Consider the following 22,856-nt stretch of genomic DNA (forward strand, 5'->3'; position numbering starts at 1 on the left):
TCCATTGGTATGTCCTGGTGGGCATGGGTTTAGTGGTCCCAGGGCACAATTTCTCAGGGCCTCTTTGGGGGGACAGCTGGTATGGGCCAGGAGCCTGGAGTGTCCTGGGGAAGCCTTAGAGGGTTGGTTAGAATGCCTGTACCATTCTCGCATCCACACTATCAAGGTGGAGGAGGAACGCAAAAATGGTGATTTTTAGCGCCTCTGAGAGAGAGGCACTCTCAGAATTTCAGCAGTGTTACAGATGTTTGCACATGCCTTAGGGTTAATATATGAATTTCTTTCACATGTAGCTTAGATGTCCTTTAAACTGCTGGGGTTTTTCTTTCTTGTGCCCCAGGGAAGTCTGTTCACAGTTCCCTCATTGATATCCCTCCCTATTACAGGTCAGCATGCCAGGGGTGGGATTCCCATCAATACTGTGTCTCTATCTCTCCTATCTATCTCTGTGTAGTCTTTCTATCATTTGACGTGCAGAGGCTGTTCAATCAGCTCTCAGTTCTTCTTCAGGAGAAACCGTTGTATAGGTAGGTGTAGGTTCAGTGTACACATGGGGGGCAGTAAGGTCAAGGTCTTCCTATGCCACCGTCTTGGAGCAGAATGCTCGAATCAATTTTACTTTCAGTTCAGTTCAGTCACTCAGTCGTGTCCGACTCTTTGCGACCCCATGGACTGCAGCCCACCAGGTTTCCCTGTCCATCACCAACTCCTGGAGTTTACTCAAACTCGTGTCCATTGAGTCGGTGATGCCATCCAACCATCTTATCCTCTGTCATCCCCTTCGCCTGCCTTCAATCTTTCCCAGCATCAGGGTCTTTTCAAATGAGTCAACTCTTTGCATGAGGTGACCAAAGTATTGGAGTTTCAGCTTCAGCATCAGTCCTTCCAATGAATATTCAGGACTGATTTCCTTTAGGAGGGACTGGTTGGATCTCCTTACAGTCCAAGGGGCTCTCAAGAGTCTTCCCCAACATCATAGCTCAAAAGCGTCAATTCTTCAGCGCTCAGCTTTCTTTATGGTCCATGTATATATATATGGACTAAATCAATACATTGTACATTTTAAACTTACAGAATATTATATGTCAACTATACCTCAATAAAGTCAGAAGAAGTCAAATGAGTTTTACTCAACAGGACCATCTGACTTTGGCTCATATGGAGCTAGTTTTGGACTGAAATTTTAGGGTATTTAAAAATTATTATTAATTAATATTAAGTCAGGTCTTTTAATATACTGCAATATATTGCAGTAAAGATTTATTCAAGAAAGTAGTTAGGAACAGGGTCCATTTTACCCTGAAGCTCAGGCTGAGAACTTGCAGTATTTTGACTGTTATTTCTCTTGGGGCATGATGCAAAGAAAATAACTGGAGGTGATTGTAAATGAGAAATAGCAAGCCCTCTCTGAATTCTTAAAGTGCCAGAAGTTCTGAGTTTTAAATATCAAAAAGTGAGCATATCTCCAAGCCTTGATTCCCTAGCAAGTTTTGACAAGCTTAAAGAAGCTTTCCCTGGAAATTCCCCAGGCCAAGGACAGCTGCAACTTGCATGAATATGGGCCAAGTTGAGACAACTCAAACACACACACACACACACACAACACACAGCTGCTGGGAAAGGAGTAAAATAAGTAGAACTGGGGTTGAAAGAAGTGCATGGAAACCTATAGGCACACAACACATTCATTCAGAGCTACATCTTTTTTTGTTGTTCATTTATAAAAATTCTTACTTTCCTGCCTCAGAGAAAGAAGCATAATGCAGATGGAGAAGCTATAGAAATGAGACTCTCCTTTGTGACTTTTCAAAATTAGCAATAGTTGAGGAAGCAGAGGTGCAAAATATTAAATCTGATCATAATAGTAAATGCTTCCAAGATCATTAATCTGGTCAGACAGAGATCTGTACTAAACCAATGGGGACAGAACGAAGGGACAAAATAGGTAATTAAATTGTTAATCCCACTAGGGGATTGTAAGTAGAAAGATATGGGTGGTGGTGGTGGTTTAGTCGCTAAGTAGCCTGCCAGGCTCCTCTATCCATGGGATTCTCCAGGCAAGAATACTGGAGTGAAAGATATGGGAGACCCCCTAAGTTAATGATTACTCAAGAAAGCAGGTTTGTTTAGCCACAAAACCAAGCAGGCTTTGCTTAGCAACAAAACCATACAACAGAAGCATGGAACATGCCCCCAAACAATAAAACAATAGTGGCATGAGACCCACACTCTGCCCAGTGAGCTCATGAAGTTAATGATCCTTAAGACATACTCACTACACATAGAAAACAGTAATTTGTAGATCTAGCTTGACAATGTATGGACAAGAAAACTTCCCTGCTCAACCTGAAGGAGGAACTAATGAAGGAAACATGACGTCTACTCAAGAAAGACAAAGAAGGTCTTCTCCCCCTCCCTACTCTTCCTTTGATTATAAAATTGTAGCTCACCAAGTTCTTGGGGTGTGGCATTTCTCACCCACCAGCTTGTAAGCCTCATAAGCGTCCTATTCTAATAAATCACTTCTTATCTACCACTTCACTCCTGCTGAATTCTACTCTGTACTGAGACATAAAGGAATATGGTATCATAACTCTTCAGAGTGCCCCCCCAAAATGATACCAATCATGTCAAACAAGATAGGTGTTATATCCCAGGGGCTAAATCTCAAGGTTACAGCCTTTTAGACTTATCAAATGTTCTGGTCAAATAAACAATGCTCTTGGAAGCCTTGTATAAAAGAAACACTCCATCTACTCTTCCCAATACTATGAAACAAATCAGCTAATGATTCATACTCAATGCAAGACAGCACCTCAAAGTTCACCCCTGCATCAGCCATGAGACTGTCATTATTTGCTACACAATTAACAAACTGGTCCTAGTCCTACAATAGTCATGATTCTCCTGAGTGGTTTTAAAATTTTCAAAGATAATAAGCTGTAGAACTGTAGGTCCTTCTCAGGTTTTTTTACTAGAAAAATTAGTAATCAAGAACGTGAGCTCAGAAGCCAAACTGCCTGAGTGTGAGTTCCACTTCTGTCATGCCTGGCCTTTGGAATGTAGGTAAATTAATCCAATTTCCTATGCCTTAGTTTCCTAGGGGAGCAAAATTCGCCACCCCAAAGAGTGATTCTTTGGCATGACAATTAATTTATGCTATTTAATTTTAAGAAACCAAAGACACAGGAAGTCTTTCTTTTTACCTAACATTTAGCTGTCTAAAATGTTTAGATAAAGGACCTGCTACCAGAATAGAGCTACTACCAGAGATAGTTGCAAAGAGTATGAGAGCTAGGTATGATGGGTGAAACCCAGCAGAGCTTAAGGATCAAGAGTCTGCTGTCTGCCCCATTGTCTCTGCATGACCCAGTAAGCATGTGTTTACCAAACATTTGCTTTTCCTCTCCATTTCAACTGCCTTCTTCCTCTTTTTGAAGTTCCAAGCCAGTACCCCTAATACATTCTTTTGCCTTTAGCTGAAGATGGTATTTAAGATGAGGGGTTGGTTTCTGCCATTTTAGCAAGTTAGTTTTCTTGGGTCCCTTTCACAAGTATAAAAGTTATAAAATTTTTGCTTGGTTTTCTTTGGTTTATCTGTCTCAGGGTCCCCTACTAGAAGAAAAATAGTAGTTAACTTTTATTGAATATTAAGTAAGGGCCAAACACTATGCTACAAGATTTACATGATTATTTACTTTTCAAAGCAACTCTTGGATATAAGTGCTGTTTTTATTCCCATTTCATAATTAGAAGATAGAGAGACTGTGGAAAGCTAAGTAGTGTCAGCCACGAACTGGCGCTGACCGTCTACTTCTCCAGGGATTAAACCATGTGCTGCTGCAGGTGTTGATTTTCAACACCTCTGAAAGGAGTTAGAGCGGAGATAGAAATGAGGCACTCTCTGCTGGCCACACAGGTCTTCAGACAGTTAAGACATTTTCAAGAACTGATTTTATGAGCCTAATTCTTGTATCTCCTCATACCTATAAAAGAACTAAAGTTCTTCATGGTGATGACTGTTCCTTGTGACTAGCAGAAATCTTCTGGAAAAAATATGTACTTGATTGCATGTATTCCCCCTTCACCAAAATGACATATATACTGACCTTCCGCCTGCCTCTTTGGAGCAGTTTCTCAGAGCTATCGGAGGAGCTGTCTCCTGGGCTGCAGTCTTCATTTTTACCTCGAATAAAATTTAACTCACAGCTCTCACATTGTGTACTTTTTGGAGTCAACAGTAACTTGCCCTAATTCAACTAGCAAGTAATCACACAGGGACTTAAGGGCAGATCAGTCTGAATACAATTCAATCCATTCTCTTATTTACTAGCTAGATGGATCTTAAATCCCCAAATTGAACTTTATTCAACACATAATGAGATGCAATTGACAAAGTTTTAAATCAGGGGTAAGATAACACTTCTAGTTTTGCCCTGGTCCTCCCACCCTGTCCTCTCAGCAGCAGGTGAGTAGGTGTTGGCTGGCAGTGATTTACATTACTACACCCCACATTATTCAGACACAGGTGAAAAAAAAAATCAAGCTAGCTGCTTGGCTCACAAAAGACAGCCACATTTCTAACCTGCCAGAGCAGTCTCCCATCCCAAGGTCTGACTGAACTGGAAGGAGACCTAGGATTCACACCGGTGAGTCTCCTCTTGCCCAGGGGCCCGTGATGGGGTTAGCTTTCCCTTTACCCATGGGGAGGACGGGAGCACAGCTGACTAAGAAAGGTCTGTAGTGTGTGTGAAAGTCTTCTTGTTCCTGGTCTTTGCTTTCCTTCTTGATTTGACTCTGTCTCTATCTCTCTGTCTTTCTCTCGTATATATGTGTGGGTGGGTCGCTTTCCTCATCATTCTCTATTGCTCTATTATGATCGCTCTCTGACTTGCTCGTGTCACTCTCTCTGTCTTTGTCTTCTTTGACTTACAGTTTGTTAAGGTCCTGCTTTAAACACATTTCAGAGTTCTTTGCTCAAATCTAGGAACCCTGGGAAAGAGTCCTCATTGAGGACTCCAGGTCTGAACTGTCTCTGAAAATGTGAACAGTCTACAGAGGACACACAAAGACCAAAGTACATGTACAAAGACTGTGTAAGAACTCTTCTACCTTTAAATTCACTGAAGCCTGGGTCCATTTTTTGGCTATCATTGTCAATGGAACTGAGCAATATGGGCTTCTGCTCCCATTATGTTCTACTATGTCCTCTACTGTATCTATTTTTGTCTTAAAATACACAGGTAAATCAGATCTGTGTCCATGTCTTCCACCAGCCACTGAGCACTTGAGGAATGGGATTTTATCTTATTAGTGAAAGAAAGTGAAGTCACTTAGCCGTGTCCAGCTCTTTGCGACTCCATGGACTATATCCTATCAGGCTCCTCTGACCATGGGATTCTCCAGGCAACAATACTGGAGTGGGTTGCCATTTCCTTCTCCAGGGGATCTTCCCAACCCAGAGATCGAACTCAGGTCTCCTACATTGCAGGCAGATGCTTTACCATCTGAGCCACCAGGGAAGCCCCTTTATCTTATTAGTCTTGCTTAAAAATAGCTTTTTATCTAAGTAAAATGAATGAATTGAATAAATAAATGACAATAATTGCTGTATTCTCTGGGCTCCTATACCACACTATAAAATAATTGCATTCAAGCTTAATCACATTCATGCCATGGTTATATGTGTCACTTTTCATAAATCTCTTGAGGACAGGAAAGATATCCCACTTCTCCTTTATTTCCCATTATCTGCCACAGCTCCACAGAATGTATTGAATAAATACTTATTTTTAAATGAAATAGTGAATATTTCTCCTGGCAGGGCCCACCCAGTGTTCCTTAGATCCTGGGAAACCAGGGTGGTGGTGGGGTATATAGGCTAGAGAAGAATCTAGTAGTCACCCATATGTGTGTAAATATTTAATCGTTGATAAGGTTACCCCACAGTCTAACAGTTGTATATCAGCCCTGTATAAATAGGGCCTGCTAATCCTTTCTCTGAGGATATTTTCCCTGACTGATTGCATCTATTTTTTATTAATTTGACTGTTATCTATGCTGATGATTCCTTAATCTAAATCTTCAGCCCAGACAGGTTTCTGGTATGCAGGACCGTGTTACCAGCCTAATAGCAGGCATCTTCACTTAGATGTTGATGTGGTAGCTAAGGGCATTTATTCTAGAGCCAGGCTTTCATAGAGCCTTAACAAGTTACATCTCTGAATAATCACCCATAAAATAAAGATATAATAATACTTACCTTAAGACGTAAGTTTGTTGTCAGTATTAAATTAAACAATATAGGGACTTTCCTTGTGGTCCAGTGGTTAAGACTCTGTGTTTCCACTGCAGGGGGCATGGGTTCAATCCCTGGTCAGAAACTAAGATCCCACATGCTGTGTGTCATGGCAAAAAAAAAAAATTAAAATAAAAACAAAATAACAAAAACAATACATGTAAAGTATGTAGAGGAATGTTTGGAAAATATAAAGAGCACATGTTAACCATTATGTTAATCTCAAACTCAATCTGTTAAAATTAAATGAGTTATCTTCCTTCAGCCTCAGATCTGCTCCATACCTTATAGTCTCCTATAAGGCATGGGGCATTTCAATAAAATGCCCAATTAAGGATAAACCTAGGAATCACCTGCAAGACATTCATTTGCACAAACAATAAAAAAAGTTCTGCTATTCATTTAAAACTCTTAAATATGTTTTGATTCTGTATCTTTTTCTCTGTCCTTCCTAACACAGTTCTATTTCTTGTTCTAATCATTCTCTCTCAGGTGCACATTTTTCTTATATATCTGATAGGCTAAATAACAGTCCTCCCCCCTCCCAAAATATCCATGTTCTAATTCCTGGAACCTGTAAACTTTGTATGGCAAAAGGGACTTGCAGAGGTGGTTAAATTAAGAATATTGGGACAATATCCTGAATTATCCAAGAAAGCCCTAAATGCAGTCACCTACGAAAAAAGGCAGATGGAATTTTTACTACAGAAAGGGAGAAAGCAATGTAACTACAGAAGCAGAAACTGGAATAATGAGGTCACAAGTCAAGGAGTATCAGTGGAAGCCAGAAAAGGTAAGGAATGGATTCTCCCCTGGAGCTGGTTCCTGAAAAAGCTATATGTCCTACCATACATTGATTTTAGTCCCGTAAGACAGACTCAATATAGAATTCTGGACCCAGAACTATGAGACAAAAATTTTTTTGCTGTTTTCAGCCACTAAAAGGTAATTTTTTAATACCAACAATGGGAAATTAATACAATCTCCTTCATCAAAAATTTCTCCCTCCCTATAGGATCATTCCTACCAAGTGCTTTGCTAAATCCGACACCTAAAATAAATTTTCTTAACCACATGACCCATTCCTGTAATAGCCCTATTACTCTGCTTATACTGAGAGCAAAAAATATTGGAAGACTTAGCTGATCATCTCATCTCTAATTTTCTCTTTATGCACTTCCATTAAGCTTTTTCCCCCACCAATAGAAATGGCTTTTATCAAGGTCATCTCTTCTTAAAGGACACAATGACTAATTCACTATCTTTATCCTCCTGATGCCTCAGAAGCACTTAGTAAGGTTGACCACATCTTTCTTTTAGAAACACTTCCTTCTCCAGGATTCAGTGAGTTCATATACGCCTCATTCCCCGCCTCCTCTGCTTCCTTCTAGTCTCCTCTTACCTCTCATCTAAGTGCTGGAATGCTGCTCGCCTTCAGGGCCCTTCTTTCTTCTCTATCTATACTTTTTTCCTAACCAAGCTTACTAGTCCCATGCCTTTAAATACGAAATATGGGCAACTCTCTGGTCTGTATCTCCAAATTGGACCCACTCCTTTAAAGGTATGCCCACTTTAGTCTACTTACCACCTCCACCAGTCTATCTAATTGATTCTGTAAATAAAATATGATGTCCAATCTGTTTATATAATAAACTGACCATCTCAGGGCATGACACCAGAATCAATCTATTATACTCAGGTCAGAATCTTAGAAATCATCTGTGTTGGTTTTTAATCTCTGCACAACAAATTAGCAAAAAATCAGTAGCTTAAAACAACACCAATTTATTATTTTACAGTTTCCATGGGTTAGGGATCCATGTAAGAGTTAGATAAGTCTTTTGGGCAAGATTGGAAAACGCAGCAATTAAAGTGTTTTCCATGCTCCTTATCTCATCTGGAGCTCAGGGTCTTCTTCAAACTTCATTTAGGTTATTAGAAAAATTGAGCTTCCTTCAGATTATGACTTAAGTTCTCATTTTCTTGCTGGCTATCAGCCCAGAATCACTCTCAGACCCTAGGAATATTACCCAAACAGGCAGTTCAATACACGCTCTCTTCCAGATCAGCAGGAGCATACCTACTGCTGCTTCTTGCCGCTTTCAAGCGCTTACCTGTTAAGTCAAAGCATCTCAGAATAGCCCTCCCCGCTTTTGCACATGCGCCGTGCTGCGCTTAGTTGCCCAGTCGTACCCAATTCTGCGATTCCATGGACTGTAGCCTGGCAGGCTTCTCGTCCATGGGGATTCTCCAGGCAAGCATACTGGAGTGGATTGCCATGCCCTCCTCCAGGGGATCTTCCCAACCCAGGGATCGAACCCAGGTCTCCCACTTTGCCGGTGGATTCTTTACCATCTGAGCCACATAAGGTAATATAATTTCAGAAGTCATATCCCATCATATTTATAGAATCTGCCCAAACTAAGGGGAAAGGGACTATATAGGGCATGAATACAAGAGAGGGTGGGGCGGACTCTATCTTAGCATCTTAGAAACCTGCTTACTATATTATCCTTGAATTTTCACGTTTCTTCAAACCCATAATAAATTCATCAATAATTCCGGACGGCTATGTCTACAAGATAAACTCTATATATGGCTATTGCTCATTGTCTTACTTGCTAAAAAACTTAGTCAAGCTACCATCTTTTTTAGATCATCATTAAGTCTCTTTATTTTTACCCCTGCCTCCTTGTGGTAACTATTTTGTCCTCATTCAGAAGACAGAATGATCTTCCTAAAACTCAACCATGTTGTCATTCTCATGTTTAAAATGCTCCAATTGCTTCCCACAACACATAGAAGAAACCCAAAATCTTTATCATGACCTAAAAGGTAGAACATGAATCACAACTTTCTATCATCTACTACTCTTTCCTGTTTTTCAGTTTTGCACCAACAACAGTGGCCTTTATTTTGTCCCTTAAAATATCCAACTGGTTTCTGTTTCAAGCCTTTGCATTTGCTATTTCCTATTCCTGGAAGGTTCTCCAAGTTCTTCACATTCCTCTTATCTTCTTTCAGGTTTAAACTTAACTATTGTACCTCCTGGCTTCTCTGGTGGCTCAGCAGTAAAGAATCTGCCTAAAAATGCAGGAGATGCAGGTTTGATCCCTGAGTTGGGACGATCCCCTAGGGAAGGAAATGGCAACCCACTCTAGTATTCTTGCCTGGGAAATTCCATGGACAAAGGAGCCTGGTGGGCTACAGTCCATGGAGTAACAAAAGAGTCAGACACAATTTAGGGACTTAACAACAACAACGTTGCATCTTCAGAGTAGTCTTTCCTAAGCATCCCCTATCCCCTGGCCCCTAGTAGTGTTTCACCACACCATATTCAATCATCTTTATAGCAGAAAAATCACATTAAGATTTTCATGTTCTTGATATTGTCTTTCTCATGCATATCCCAATATCCTACCTTGCCCTGAAAGGAAATTTCTTTGTGGAAAGGTATTCTGTCTTGCTCATAACTGAATATCCAGCACATGGATCATTGCATGGTGTATGGTGAGTGCTACCCAGTTATTTGATGTACTTTTTGGCACTGAAAGTAAGAAAGAAACAAGTAAATTTATAGGGGACATTTTTCAGAAATATGGGGCAAAAGAAGCAAAAGTTAGGGGGGCTTTGACAGTTATCACTATTTTAAAAATCATTCTGATGTGTCTTGAAGTGTACACAATAAGTAACACATTATCCATTGGAAATACTGGAAGAATCATGGTTTTGGGATTTGAAAGACTTGTATTTGACTTTTCATTCTTCCCTCAAAAAAAAAAAAAAAAATGTAAACTTGGGAATCTCACTCTGTCTTATTCTTGACTTTCTTACCTATAAAATGAGATAATATCTAATTTTTTATTAAAAATAAATGCAATACAGGCTTCCCTGGTGGTGCAGTGGCTAAGACTCCATGCTCCCAATGCAGGAGGCAAGGTTCAATCCCTGGTCAGGGAACTAGATTCCACATGCCACAACTAAGACCCAGCACATTCAAATAAATAAATAAATAATAAATATTTTAAAAAATAAATAAATGCAATAAATTTTGCAAAGGATTTGCTAAAGTTTTAAGAATGTAAATGATGCTCAATACATAACAGTTTAATTAATAGTGTTTAATTAATAGCCTGTTTAATTTTAGTGTTCTCTATTTAATAGAGGAAAATAATTGAAGTACATAGATAGCTATAGTAACAAGGCAAAACAGAAGGATAATAAGGATTGTGAAAGTTGAGAGCTAGGTAGTGTCTCAGAGAGGGAGGTTTCCTCCTCTATTCCTCTTAAGTTCTTGTGGATGGAATAATAATAAAATTGACACAAAACAGATTAACAGGAGAAAAAGAAACAAGTTCATTTGTGTATATGAAGGTCTCATGGAAATGGGATCTAAGAAGTGGCCAAAGCAGGTAGCTTTTACACTTTTTAAACAAACAAAGTTTAAATTTGTGAGAAATTGACAAGAAAAAGAAAATTAGGTTTTGGGTGTTCAGTTAGCAAAGAACCTAAACAGATTTGGGGCAGTAAATTAAAAAAATAACATAGTTTGTTTACACAAACTTTTCAGCCCAAATTCCCCATCCCTGGCAATATCTTGAGATGCAGGGAATGTACCTTTCACATGAGAGATTTATTTCCTGCTTTCAGGGGGATGGGGAAAGGAGGGTCAGAGTGTCTCACTTGCACTGGTAGTTTCGTAAGTAACTTTAATTCAAAACAATCCATATGCCATTGTTAAATATTTTGGGGTGGTCTGCCCTGAGCTCCAACAGTAGCATCACACCTTCTGAGGAAAATCAAAAGAGTTATATTCTTTGGGACCCCAGGGGTTGTAGCCCACCAGGCTCCTCTGTTCATGGGATTTTCCTGGCAGGAACACCGAAGTGTGTTGCCATGCGCTCCTCCAGGGCATCTTCCTGAAACCAGGGATCAAATCCAGGTCTCCTGTGTCTCCTGCACTGAAGGCAGATTCTTTACCGCTGAGCCACCAGGGAAGCCTGGAATGCAGGTTAAGTAGCCCCACAGCTCTGAGAAACATCCCTTATGTAAGGACTATGTATCACAGGCACACAGTTGGGGGCCCAAGCATTTTGTCTTTGTTTTTAAGCATGGCAGTCTCTGATCTCCACTTCTTTCACTCACTTCTCTCAAACCATCTGCCTCATATGTGTCTTTCCATCATTCCTGTGATCATCCATAATTCTCTGTCCATTTCAGGTCATCATTTCCCAGATGCACAGAATGGAAAGCACACTGAAGGCATGCCTTCTTCACATCCTTGAGGACCTTTTAGAGGAGGAGTTGGTTAAATTCAAATTTCAACTCACAAACATAACTCTAGATGAGGGATACAACCATATACCTCGGGGCACTATCCAGCAAGCAAACCCAGTGAAACTTGCTGAACTACTGATCCAGTATTATGGGGAAGAATACTCCAAGACTGTGACTCAGGAGGTCCTGAAAGCCATAAACCAGCGCAACCTAGCAGAGAAGCTCAGCCAGGCAACGGAAAAATGTGAGTCTAGACCAAACCTACTCCTGTCTGCAGACACGGCTCAAGACTTTTCCTGAAATCTCTGCATCTTAATTAGTTCAACACACACATTGAGAGCATAAAATATAAAAAGAGTTGTATGTCGTGATGCTTTTAAAAATTATTTTTGAGATAAAGTTCACATCTTTCCAACATCTTAGCCATACCTGAGTTTGATTCTGACGCCTATTCTGTCTTTTCAAACTGTGGGGGTTTTGGTTTGTTTGTTTTTTAGCATGCCTTGTAACTTTTTGTTGAAACTCAAAAGAAACTGAGGTAGATAAGCCTTTAGAGTAAAGTTCTTTATTTATCTGGCTAAGAGTTAGGCTGTGCTATTTACTCTAGTATCAAAGACTAAAACTTCCTCTAATGTCCTTGTTTTTTATCCTCGTTGTATTTGAGTTTTCAAACTTCTTAAATTAAGTCGGAGATATCCAGTCTTCTCAAGTATATTCCCCTATTATTATAGGAATATTATTATTATTCAGGAAATTTACCAATGATGGTAAGGTAGGGAGGAAGATGTATTCTATGGTCCAATGATTAGCTCTCAGTCTTTTAGTGAGCCCATGCCACTTGGCTATGATCATCATAGTGATTAAGACTATGATCATCATAGTCTTAATTCCTACCATTATTCAAGCTCCAACTGAAATGCTACCTCTGTAACCATTCCTGTTTCTACCTCAACTGAAAGTACTAGCCTTTTCACCTAAATTCACTGTGTGTTTTCTCCTCAGTTCTTATTGATCATATTGTTGTTTCCTTTTTTAACTATAATGATAATTTGTGCTCAATAAACACTGAGAATTTGAAGAAAGAAAAAACATCAGTAATATCCCCACCCAAAGACTAATGCAACAAACAATGTGTCATATGCTATCTTCACTGAGATTAATTTTTTTCACCTAGATTATATTCTATACACAGTTCTATAACATTAGAAATTTTGGGGGTCTTAAAACATATAACAAGCTTTTCCCAAAGCAATAAACATCAACTCTTAAGTACTATTTTAAGCTATTTTATTATCCCATCCTGTTGGTGCTCTGTAAATAATTTTGCCAAAATGCCATTTAAGATATTGTTTCCAAAATATGAACATTATGAATAATGTTGTGAAAATCATCTTAGTGATAGATTTTGGTGTTCATTTTATTTCAGTTCCTTAAATTCCTAAAATTGAAATACATGAGTCAAAGAGTATGAATATAAATATGCATTTATATTCATACAATTATTTCCAAATAATTTTCTAGAACTACTATATTGACTTAGTCACTTAGAGTGTATAAGCATACCCCTCTTACTGCATTCTCAACAGCATGAAGTAATTTTTAAATTTTAATTTGTAAGGGTGAGTGTTAACACTTTAAAAATATTTAAATATATATTAAATAAAATTTCAATTTATTAAAATAAATTTTCAACTTATTTAATAAAATAATTCATGAATACAGTAAAAATTAAAGCATATAGAACATTACCTTGACCCTTCTCTCACAAAAAAACCCCTTGGAATTCAATGTTTCTTTTGGTGGCTACTGACATGTCTCTGAATATCATGCTTTTACCACTCTTCCATAAGTTTATCAATATTAGGTCTACTAGTTCAATCATTTTATCATTATCAACATCACTATCAATATTATTCATTGTTATCCTACCATTAGGAGGTAAGCTTTTTGCTCAGTTATGCCACCTCTTGCTTCCCCACCTACTCTCTCCCCAATAGCACTATTTTTTAGTTTATATACAGGCTACATTTAAATTTTAGTTTTTAAACTTTTCATTTTGTTCCATTATGAGAGGCACTACCTTGAAATTCCCTAAAATACTTTTACATGGTCAAAGCTGAAAATTTTTTATTTCTTGTTTGAACCATAATAAAAAAATCTTGCATTTTTTATTTATAGCTTGTTTCCAAAAGTTAAATGTCAACAATTTATACTATCATACATATGTAAATTTTATTCATAAAAGAATCAAATGAGTTCAGTTTTTGTTGTTTTGTTTTTTGCTTCATGGAAACTTCTCTTAGTCATATTTTTTTGCATGTGCATCTTGATCACATCCTTATATTCTTCCAACATCTCCAATGTCCTACCAAGTGAAGGAAGTCCTCTATTCTTCCATTTATTTCTTAGATAATTTCCCCTGGAGCCCACCTAATAAAGGGTATGTGGACAGCAAACTTTCTAGGTTGTTAGTTTTTCAAAAATAACTTTATTCACAAACTTGAAGAGTAATTGGAATGGAGTTAAGGTTGTAAGTTAAAAATCCTGTAGTGTCATTGTTTGGAAAGGATGATTTAATTGTCTTTGTTACTTACTGATGGTGAGTCTGATGCCAACCTGATTATCATTCTTTTGTTGGTGGTCTGTTCAGCACCCCATCCCTGTCCCAGATGATTTTAAGGTTGGTGTTCTAAAATTTATCAGGAAGTAGAAATTTCTTTCCCCATTTCTTGTGCTAGAAACTGTAAAGGCTTTTTAGATATGAATACCAGTGTCCTTTAGTTCCACAATGGTGAAGGTGAAGTTTCACAGTCTTGGCTACAGGCTGATTTCCTACTTAGCTATAAGTAAGTCATTAGCTAGATATTAACCTTATTCTCAATCAAACCTTAATTTGAATCAGCCTGAATCTCATTTTTTTCCAAGGACTGATTATCACATGGACCATCATTAGAGGTGAGCTAGGAGATTCAGGAATAATCAGTGAGAAGCCTAGAAATATGAGGTGCTAATAAATCGGATGCTCAATATTTTGGCAATAATATAGGAGAAACATTTGCTTAAAAGCATCATTTCTAACAAAAAAGAAAAAAAATGATATCCTTAGGGTAGTCTCTTTAACAACTTTACTTCAATTTCCTTTCTCAGTAAACTTAAAAGTATGGGAGGAAGAGATATAATTATTAAGAGCCATCACAAGACTCTCCGACACTCAGCATACCCCCAAATCAATGTGCTATGGCTGAGATTTCCATATAAATAACACTCTATTTGTCAGCAATAGCCGTTACTTTGACTCATCCTCCTTGTTTGACCACTGTTTTTTCTGTGTCATTTTTATACCCAAGTCCTCTCAGTCTATGAGATGGTTATTCTTATTTCCTAATCATTCCCATCACATAAAATACCTATATCTTTTCTTGGGTCATTCCTGGGAAACAGATGCTAATATTGAACTTATTGATATTAAGCTGCTGACACCAAACTAGTGATTGTAAGTGGGGAAGGTGCTAAGTTTCAGCAACACTGCAATTCTGACTCCATGTTTTACTAATGGTGAGAATAATGAACACTATTTTCCCTCCAAAGCTGGATCTTCCACTGAAAAAGTTGCAAAAAAGACAAATAAGAGGAAGCAGGAGGATAAAGCAGGACTGAATGAAGATAAATGGCAGCTAATGATGTCAAAGGTTGGTAATTTGCCCTGGGGAAGAGATTTTTGCCCTGAAATTGAGTGGAGTGTCTGGACCAAAGGCTGCTCAGAATCTCAGAGGTTTGCTGGTTTCCAGATCCTACAGCATGGCATGGTTGTTCCGTGTCAGCACCAAATGTCTCCAAGGTGTTTTGCAGAAAAGAAAGATCCCGGAGAAATCTGGCTGTGACTCCTGTCTCTGTTGCTCATTCTCAAGCACATTGCTTAATTTTTATGAGTTACTCTTCTCCAAAATGGGAATAATGATAATAGGGGCATTATGAAAATTGATGGTCACTAAATAAAAACCAATTCATTTTCTTTTCAGTTTCTCTCACTGATCTCATTTTCTGCTTCTGTCCATATATACTAGATTACTTTCTATTTCCTAAGCATATCCAACTTTTACAATATTTGCTTTGGCTTTTCTGTTCTCTTTTTTAGAATGCCCCCACCCACTTACTCCTTTGTGTGATAAAATCACATTCAATCAGTAATACATTAATAGCTTGCAAAACAGTCAACACAATACCTACCTTGTGGTAGGTTCCCTTCTATTTATTTTTAAATTTTACTTTCCACCTACATTCTTTTCATGATTATATGTTACATCAGTTTGGTAAAGCTTTTCCTCATTTTGCATCTCAAGAAAATTTAATCACTTCTTCAAACATGTTGCCAGTACACTTTGAACTTTATACCATTTACGGCCTCAGACTTGTATTGTGGGGCCATACAATTAACTACTTACTTATTCATCTCTCTCAAACTTCATTGGTAAGTTTTAAGCCCTCCAAGGCATGACCCTGTTTTATACTTCATTCCTTGATCATCCTATTGCCTCACACATAAATTGACTCAATTTATTTTTGGAAAGAATATATGCATGTATTCATAAATGATAAGCAATGTAACCCCTTTGATATAGAAAAATAACAGCCATAATCATTGTCTTTTTTTCTTTCTAGAGATTTAAAAATATCTTTCAAACAAAGTCAAAGAAAACACCCAATGAAACTGCTTCTCACAGAGACACTCAACCAGTCAATAATAAGGAAGAATCAATCCAAAATCAACACTTTCCTGACTTGATCAAGCGGCTTAATCTGGAAAGTTATTATCCCAAAAAGATGACCAAAGTAAATTCTCTTTTGATAAATAAGACCTTCCTCCATGGCACTCAACCAAGCACTGAGGAGGAGCTGCCTTTTTGTTTTCTAGAGAAACTTTTGGTATGAGATTGTCATTTGCGATATCAAGTTTACAGAGGTAATAGAGACAGAACCCCTACTGTGTCCCAGACACTGAGAACCACAGAACTAGAAAAATCATTTGAGGACTTTTTTATTGTCAAGGAAACACAATCAACTACAGTACCAACTTGCATCCACCCAGTGGACATACAGATGGCAATTTTTCACTGTGCAGATGACTTTACAAGACAGTATATTTTGACCAAGCTTTCCATTTGTCAATTTGCTCTCCCACTTTTGGTGCCAAATCCTTGCAATTTCCAAATTGAATTCCCTCTTTGGTCTCTGAGGCAAATCAGGAGAAGCTGGAGAGAGGTGGAAAAAATAGGATGGGAAAAAAAAATTAGGAGTTATAACAACCAGCTGATCAGTTGGCAACCTATACACACTGTATCTTTCATAAGAATTGGAAATTATGCCTCTACTTCCAAATCACAGATTTTGAATTCAGTCCTGAGTAAAAGCAAACATGATCATTTTTTCCTCCATCATTCTAGGGAAGACAATAATAGATGTCTATTGGTAGATGGTATGGTGGAAATCTGCTGGTTCTGTCCAGGTGGGAGAGCTAAGGACAGATTTGAAAATTGTATTGCCTTCACCAATCTCCATGGAAATGCTGAAATACATGAGAGGCAGGTACGCTTCCTGCAGGAAGTCTCCTCGGTCACTGTTATCCTCCTGGCAACTTCTGATTTTGACATAATGAATAGCTCCCTTCTACTTGAATTTTGGAATTCACCCAAACCTCTCATCTGTTTGTTTGAAAATGCAGAAAATATTATGGATAAGAATTATGTTCACAAAGTGAGAATTGGAATTAAGAATCTAAATAAGATAGAATTAGCTGATAAAATTACAGTTACATTAGCACAGCTGCTGAAGAAATCTGGATCTCCTTATAGTCTGAGTAACTGGGCCAACATGGCAAGAAAGTATGAGTTTATTATTGATGAGGACCAAAGAGATTGCCAAGAAGCAGGGAAAAAAGCAGACATCCTTATGGACATCTTGAGAAAAGTAAAATTATCTGAGATAAAGGGGAAGTTACTACCTCTTCAAGGAGGTCTATGGCATGACTGGTCTAAGAAGGATAAAGAACTCCATCAGCTGCAAGAAAAAGGAAACAAGAGCATTGGACAATATAAGAACGAAATTGAGAAGGAAAAGCTGAAGATACGCTGTGAACAGTATCACAAAGTCATTAACCTTAACGACCTGATGAAGGCCCTGCTGGAAAGCCTTCAGTCCCACCTGGAGACCCACACAGAGCTCTACTTTCTGCAGGCGCTGAGTATGTCAATGGACCAACTGACCACAACAGAGTTAGAGAAGCTCCACCAGAGGCACAGTTCTTTGTTGCCTCAAGTACGAACAGAAAAGCAGAAGCAGTCAAAGAGAGATTCCCTCAGATGCTGCGAGGCTGAGCTAGAAGCTGTTTCCAAAGAAATCAGTGATTCCACCCTGGGAATTGAGCACCTCTTGAGAGAGCTGGGTCAGATCTAGGAAGCTTTGGAAGAAGCTTCCTCCCAAACAAATACACTGTTTCTTTCTCTTCCCCAAATGGCTGCTGACCTGATGATATCCGGGGCTCCCATTGAACTGATGGATGGGGATGCTTCATACGTGCCCCTGAGGTGGGTGGCAGCTGTTTTTGACAAGGTCTCTGAAAAACTTGGAGACAAACGTGTGTTTGTTCTCTCTGTCCTTGGCTTGCAGAACTCAGGAAAGTCTACTTTGCTGAATGCAATGTTTGGGCTGCAGTTGAACCTTAATGCTGGAAGACATACTCGGGGTGCCTACATGCAGCTTTTGAAAGTGGACGAGATGCTCAGAGAACAGCTGGGCTTTGATTTTATGCTTGTTGTGGACACAGAAGGACTGCAAGTCTCAGAGCTCAGGAGCAAAGCACAAAATGAGGAAAATGAGTTGGCAACCTTTGTCATTGGACTTGGAAACTTAACTCTAATCAATATTTTGGGAAAGGATCTTTCAGAAATACAAGATATTCTGCAAATAGCTGTCCATGCCTTTCTCAGGATGAAACAACTGACTATCTCACCAAGATGCCTATTTGTTCATCAGAACGTAGAAGAAATTATAGATACAGATCAAAGTATGGCAAAGCAGAGGTGGCTGCAAGAGACAATGGATGAAATGACAATCACGGCAGCCAAACATGAACAGTGCTCCGAGGTGCGTCACTTCAGTGATGTCATTAAGTTTGATGTCAAGAACCACGTCTGTTACTTTGCTCACCTCTGGGAAGGGTCTCCCCCAATGGCCCCTCCTAATCCCTGCTATAGCCACAATGTTCAGGAGCTGAGAAGCAGGGTTCTTAAGCATGCCAAAGAAGAATCCAGAGGAAGTATTTTGAAGATATCAGAACTTAAAGTCAGGGTACAGGATTTATGGGAGGCCTTAGTGAAAGAGAACTTCATTTTCAGGTTCAAGAACACTCGGGAGGTCATGGCTATGAATAAACTGGAGACTGTGTACAGGAGCTGGACCTGGGAGCTGAGAAGTCATATGCTGGACTTGCAGAATCAGCTGACGAGCCAGATTCAGAAAGGAGAAGTTAAAGAGATCAAGAGAAGCTCTATTGAGAATCAAGTTGTGGAAAAACATGAAGCCATTAAGCAAGAACTTAAAAGATATTTTCGAGAAGATAGAGATAGAGATATCTTGTCTCAGAGGAAAGGAATATTTAAAGATGATTTGAAGAATCTTAAAGAGGATCTTATAGTAGAAACTATGAGAAAATGTGAGGATCTAATTAATGGAAAGAAAATACAAGACCTTTTCAAAGAGCAAAGAGTAAAACTGGAACATAGGTTATTAGAAAAAATCAGAGGGACGGCTAAGTCCCCCTGTAGGAAAGAATTACAATATAGGGAACTGAGAGAGATGTTCAACAAGATCTGGTCAGAGAACATCTCCATTCTGTTGCCTCCCACACTTGCATCTGCTGAGGGGCCTGATATTGATATTGAGTTAGAGAATGTTCTCCTGGAGCATTTTAAACAGCACCCCAATATTGTGAACAAAATTCAGTATCGCGGTACAAAGAAAACATTTTCTATCAATTATTCTAAACATGTTATCACCCCTCAAGAATTCCCAGTATATGGACCCTCTGAGGAAGAGTTTGAAAAAGATATCATAAAGAAGACAACAGCTCAAACTGTGAAACTGGTTCAAGACATCATACACAACAGAGAACAACAGAATGAGGGTTACAGTTCTAGTTACTTCCATGAAATTCTGCAAGTGATCCATACTGAAGCTGAGGCTGCATCTCAAGGAGTCAGATTTATGCTGACAAACAGATTTAAACTAGAACTTGCTCTAGAGCTACTGAAAGAGGCAGCAAACAATTTTAAAAAGATGTGCATTGCATTCAAGACAGCCAACAACCCTGTTCTATATTTAGAAAGTAAAAAAGAAGAATTTTTTACTAATTTTAAGTTGGCCTACAAAAACTTCCAAAGCACTGACTGATGTCCTTTGGGGTAAAGAATTTCTGCTACTTTATGAACTGGGATAAACACCTGAGGAGCTTATCTATTCTTCACCTAGCTTTTTTACTCCAATACGAAATGAAAATATATATATATATATATATAAAATATGTTATGCTACAAAAATAAAATAAAAATACACACAAGCTGTGAAAAAGTCATGCTATTAGTGTTATCAAAAAACCCAAAAAGTCCTTAGAGTCAGTCCACTAAAGAAAATTATGAAACTTTTCTGACACACATAAACATCAAAATAATGGGAACCAACCACATTTGTGGAAGAGAAGTTGCAGTAACAGAAATTGGTCATTTTTCCCAAAATGAATTTCTAAACTCAATGAAAGTATAGCCAAAAACCTGACAAAGTTTCCATGAAACTTTAAAAGAGTACAGGAGGTGGGAGGGAGGCTCAAAAAGGAGGGGGCATTTGGGACATATGGGTGAGAGGGAGGTTCAAGAGGGAGGGGAATGCCTATGACTGATTCATGTCCATATATGGCAGAAATAAACACAATATTGTAATTATCCTCCCATTAAAATATAAATTTTAAAAGATTACATTAAAATAATTATGCATTTCTAACGAAAGAACCTAATATAATCAACACTGCAGGAAAAAGAAAAAAGATACCCAACCACATAACCAAGTCTTTTAAAAATCCATACTACTTGGAATAATCTAACAAAGACAGAGAGAAGACAAATATAGCAAAGCCACAGAACAGTAGTTTAGGAGAAAAAAATCTTGCATGTATACAAATTTGCATATACAGAGGTTGTATTACAAATCGGAAGAGGAACATGATTATTAAATATATTAGGATGGAAAAAAATCAACAATGTGGAAAAATAACTTAGGTGTCTACTCATATTAATGAATTTAATGACTTCTTATGACAAAGCAATTACCTTCCTATGCATACATCTTTTAGAAATATAGAAATATTTCAAATATTCAAATAGAAATATGCAAAATCATTGCACAATCACTGAAATAGCAAAAAGAGAATTAGAATCTATCTAATAAACTCCCAATGGAATGGAACACTGGATAAATATGGTATGATATGTTCATATAATGAAATTTAGACACTGTGTTTTCATACAGAGAAAATGCATAAATTAGATCTGTGTATATAAACACAGAAAAATCTCAATAATGTAATGTTCCAAAGGCAAGCTGCAGAAGTATGGATATAGTGTGTAGATTTTAAAACATAAAAGTAATGCAACTAAGTATGTAGGAAAATTATATAAACTTGGACAGAAAAAACACATGCAAATTTCATAACAAAGGGTATTAAGGAAAGATGAAAGGAAAGGAACGCTGCCGTTATACAAAAGGATTATTATAGTACCTGTAATGTTTAGTTCTATAAAAATCCATAAAGGAAACATAGCAAATTGTTAAATTTCTTAAATATATGTAGTGGACATTTTATTATAGTATTTTTAAAAATATGTGAAATATTTCACCATTTCTAAATTATCTTACAATATGATAAGAAATGGTATGGATTCTGGGTAGTCCATCCCACCCCACCACCCATCGCTGTATCTCTAGCACAAAGAATAATTTAACACATATTATTGATACTGAAAAATATTTGCTGAATGGATTCATAAATGGGAGATTATATAGGCTGCCAGAGTAGATAAAGGAGTAACTAACCAACTAAATCTGCTTGGGGCAAATCTTCAAGACTACATTTGGTGAGGCTTTTCTTAGTCACCATCCAAATGTCCTTCTTCCCTTCCTCCTCCCCCATACCTTTCTTCCTCTCCTCTTCCTCCTCCCCCCTCCCTCATCTTTTCCGCCTCCTCCTTTTTTTCTCCCATCCTCCCTCTCTGTCTCACTCTCCCTCCTTCCATCTCCTCATCTCTGATCTTCCTTACACCTTCAATTTTCCTATCTTAACTGCTATGTTCTACAGGGTTCTGTGTCAGCATCTCATCTCACTTTGAGACTTTAAACTCCTAGAGCATGGAATCTAACTATTTTATTTGGTCCTGGTTCTTAGACCACCACTGGGCATGGTGAAAAAAGGTGAAGAAATCAGACTGCGAAATAATGGGTTGAACCCATGCTAGGCTTTAACATCTCTGGCGGTTCTACTCTGCTGTCTCCAGAGGAGACCATTTCGTCAAACCTCTACCACCTGTTCCAGTCCCAGGTAAGAGCACTGGAAATAACATAGCTCAAAAGGTACCTCATGTCATCACTCAGTTAAGGTTTCCAGAGAGAAGTTGAAGTCATGGAATGACTGACAGAGACAGATTAACAAAGAAGTAATTATCATTTATCGTAATCAGAGCCCTATTGGGGAGAAGTTCAGAGGCCTATCAGCACACAAATTAGGACCAGCTAATTGACATTTTAGAGAATCAGGAAAGTCTTTTTGGAGAAGATGTCATCTAAACTTGCAAATAAATAGTAGTGAAAAGTTAGGAGAATTAAAACAGAGAATCAGACAGAATGAACAGGTAAAACTGTCAAAAGTAAAAGGGCATGGCAAACATAAAGGTCATTATGTATGGCTGCTGTTTAGAGGAGAAAGTGGGAAGCCAAAAAGAGGTAAGCCTGTAGAAACAGAGATAATGATAATGCAGGGTGTCAGGAACAGAAGGAGGAACAGGCTTGGACTGGAGTCTGGTTTTGGATGTGTTGCATTTCAGGTATTTGAGAGACATCCAAGTGTAGCTGTTTAGTAGCTATGGGTACGGAGGTCTAGTAGGTAGCTCAGTGAATATTACCTAGTCTGGTGGAGTCCTGACTCCTTCCCCTTTTTCATCCCATCCCAATATCCAAACATTAT

The 22,856-nt window shown here is 38.3% G+C and overlaps 2 protein-coding genes across 2 annotated transcripts in view; both read left to right on the forward strand.

Annotated features, from left to right (window-relative positions):
• LOC122694965 (interferon-induced very large GTPase 1-like) overlaps positions 1-22,856 on the forward strand; it is a 1,416,129-nt gene that overhangs the window by 1,119,416 nt on the left and 273,857 nt on the right. The window lies entirely within an intron of this gene.
• Positions 4,578-16,641, forward strand: LOC122695244 (pyrin-like). The gene is made up of 4 exons (XM_043904890.1): positions 4,578-4,649; positions 11,519-11,819; positions 15,164-15,264; positions 16,235-16,641. The coding sequence occupies exons 2-4, from the start codon at positions 11,534-11,536 to the stop codon at positions 16,502-16,504; spliced, it is 657 nt and encodes a 218-aa protein (XP_043760825.1). The 5' UTR covers positions 4,578-4,649; positions 11,519-11,533; the 3' UTR covers positions 16,505-16,641.

The sequence above is a fragment of the Cervus elaphus genome, chromosome 1 (genome assembly GCF_910594005.1).
Source record: "Cervus elaphus chromosome 1, mCerEla1.1, whole genome shotgun sequence".
NCBI lineage: Eukaryota > Metazoa > Chordata > Mammalia > Artiodactyla > Cervidae > Cervus > Cervus elaphus.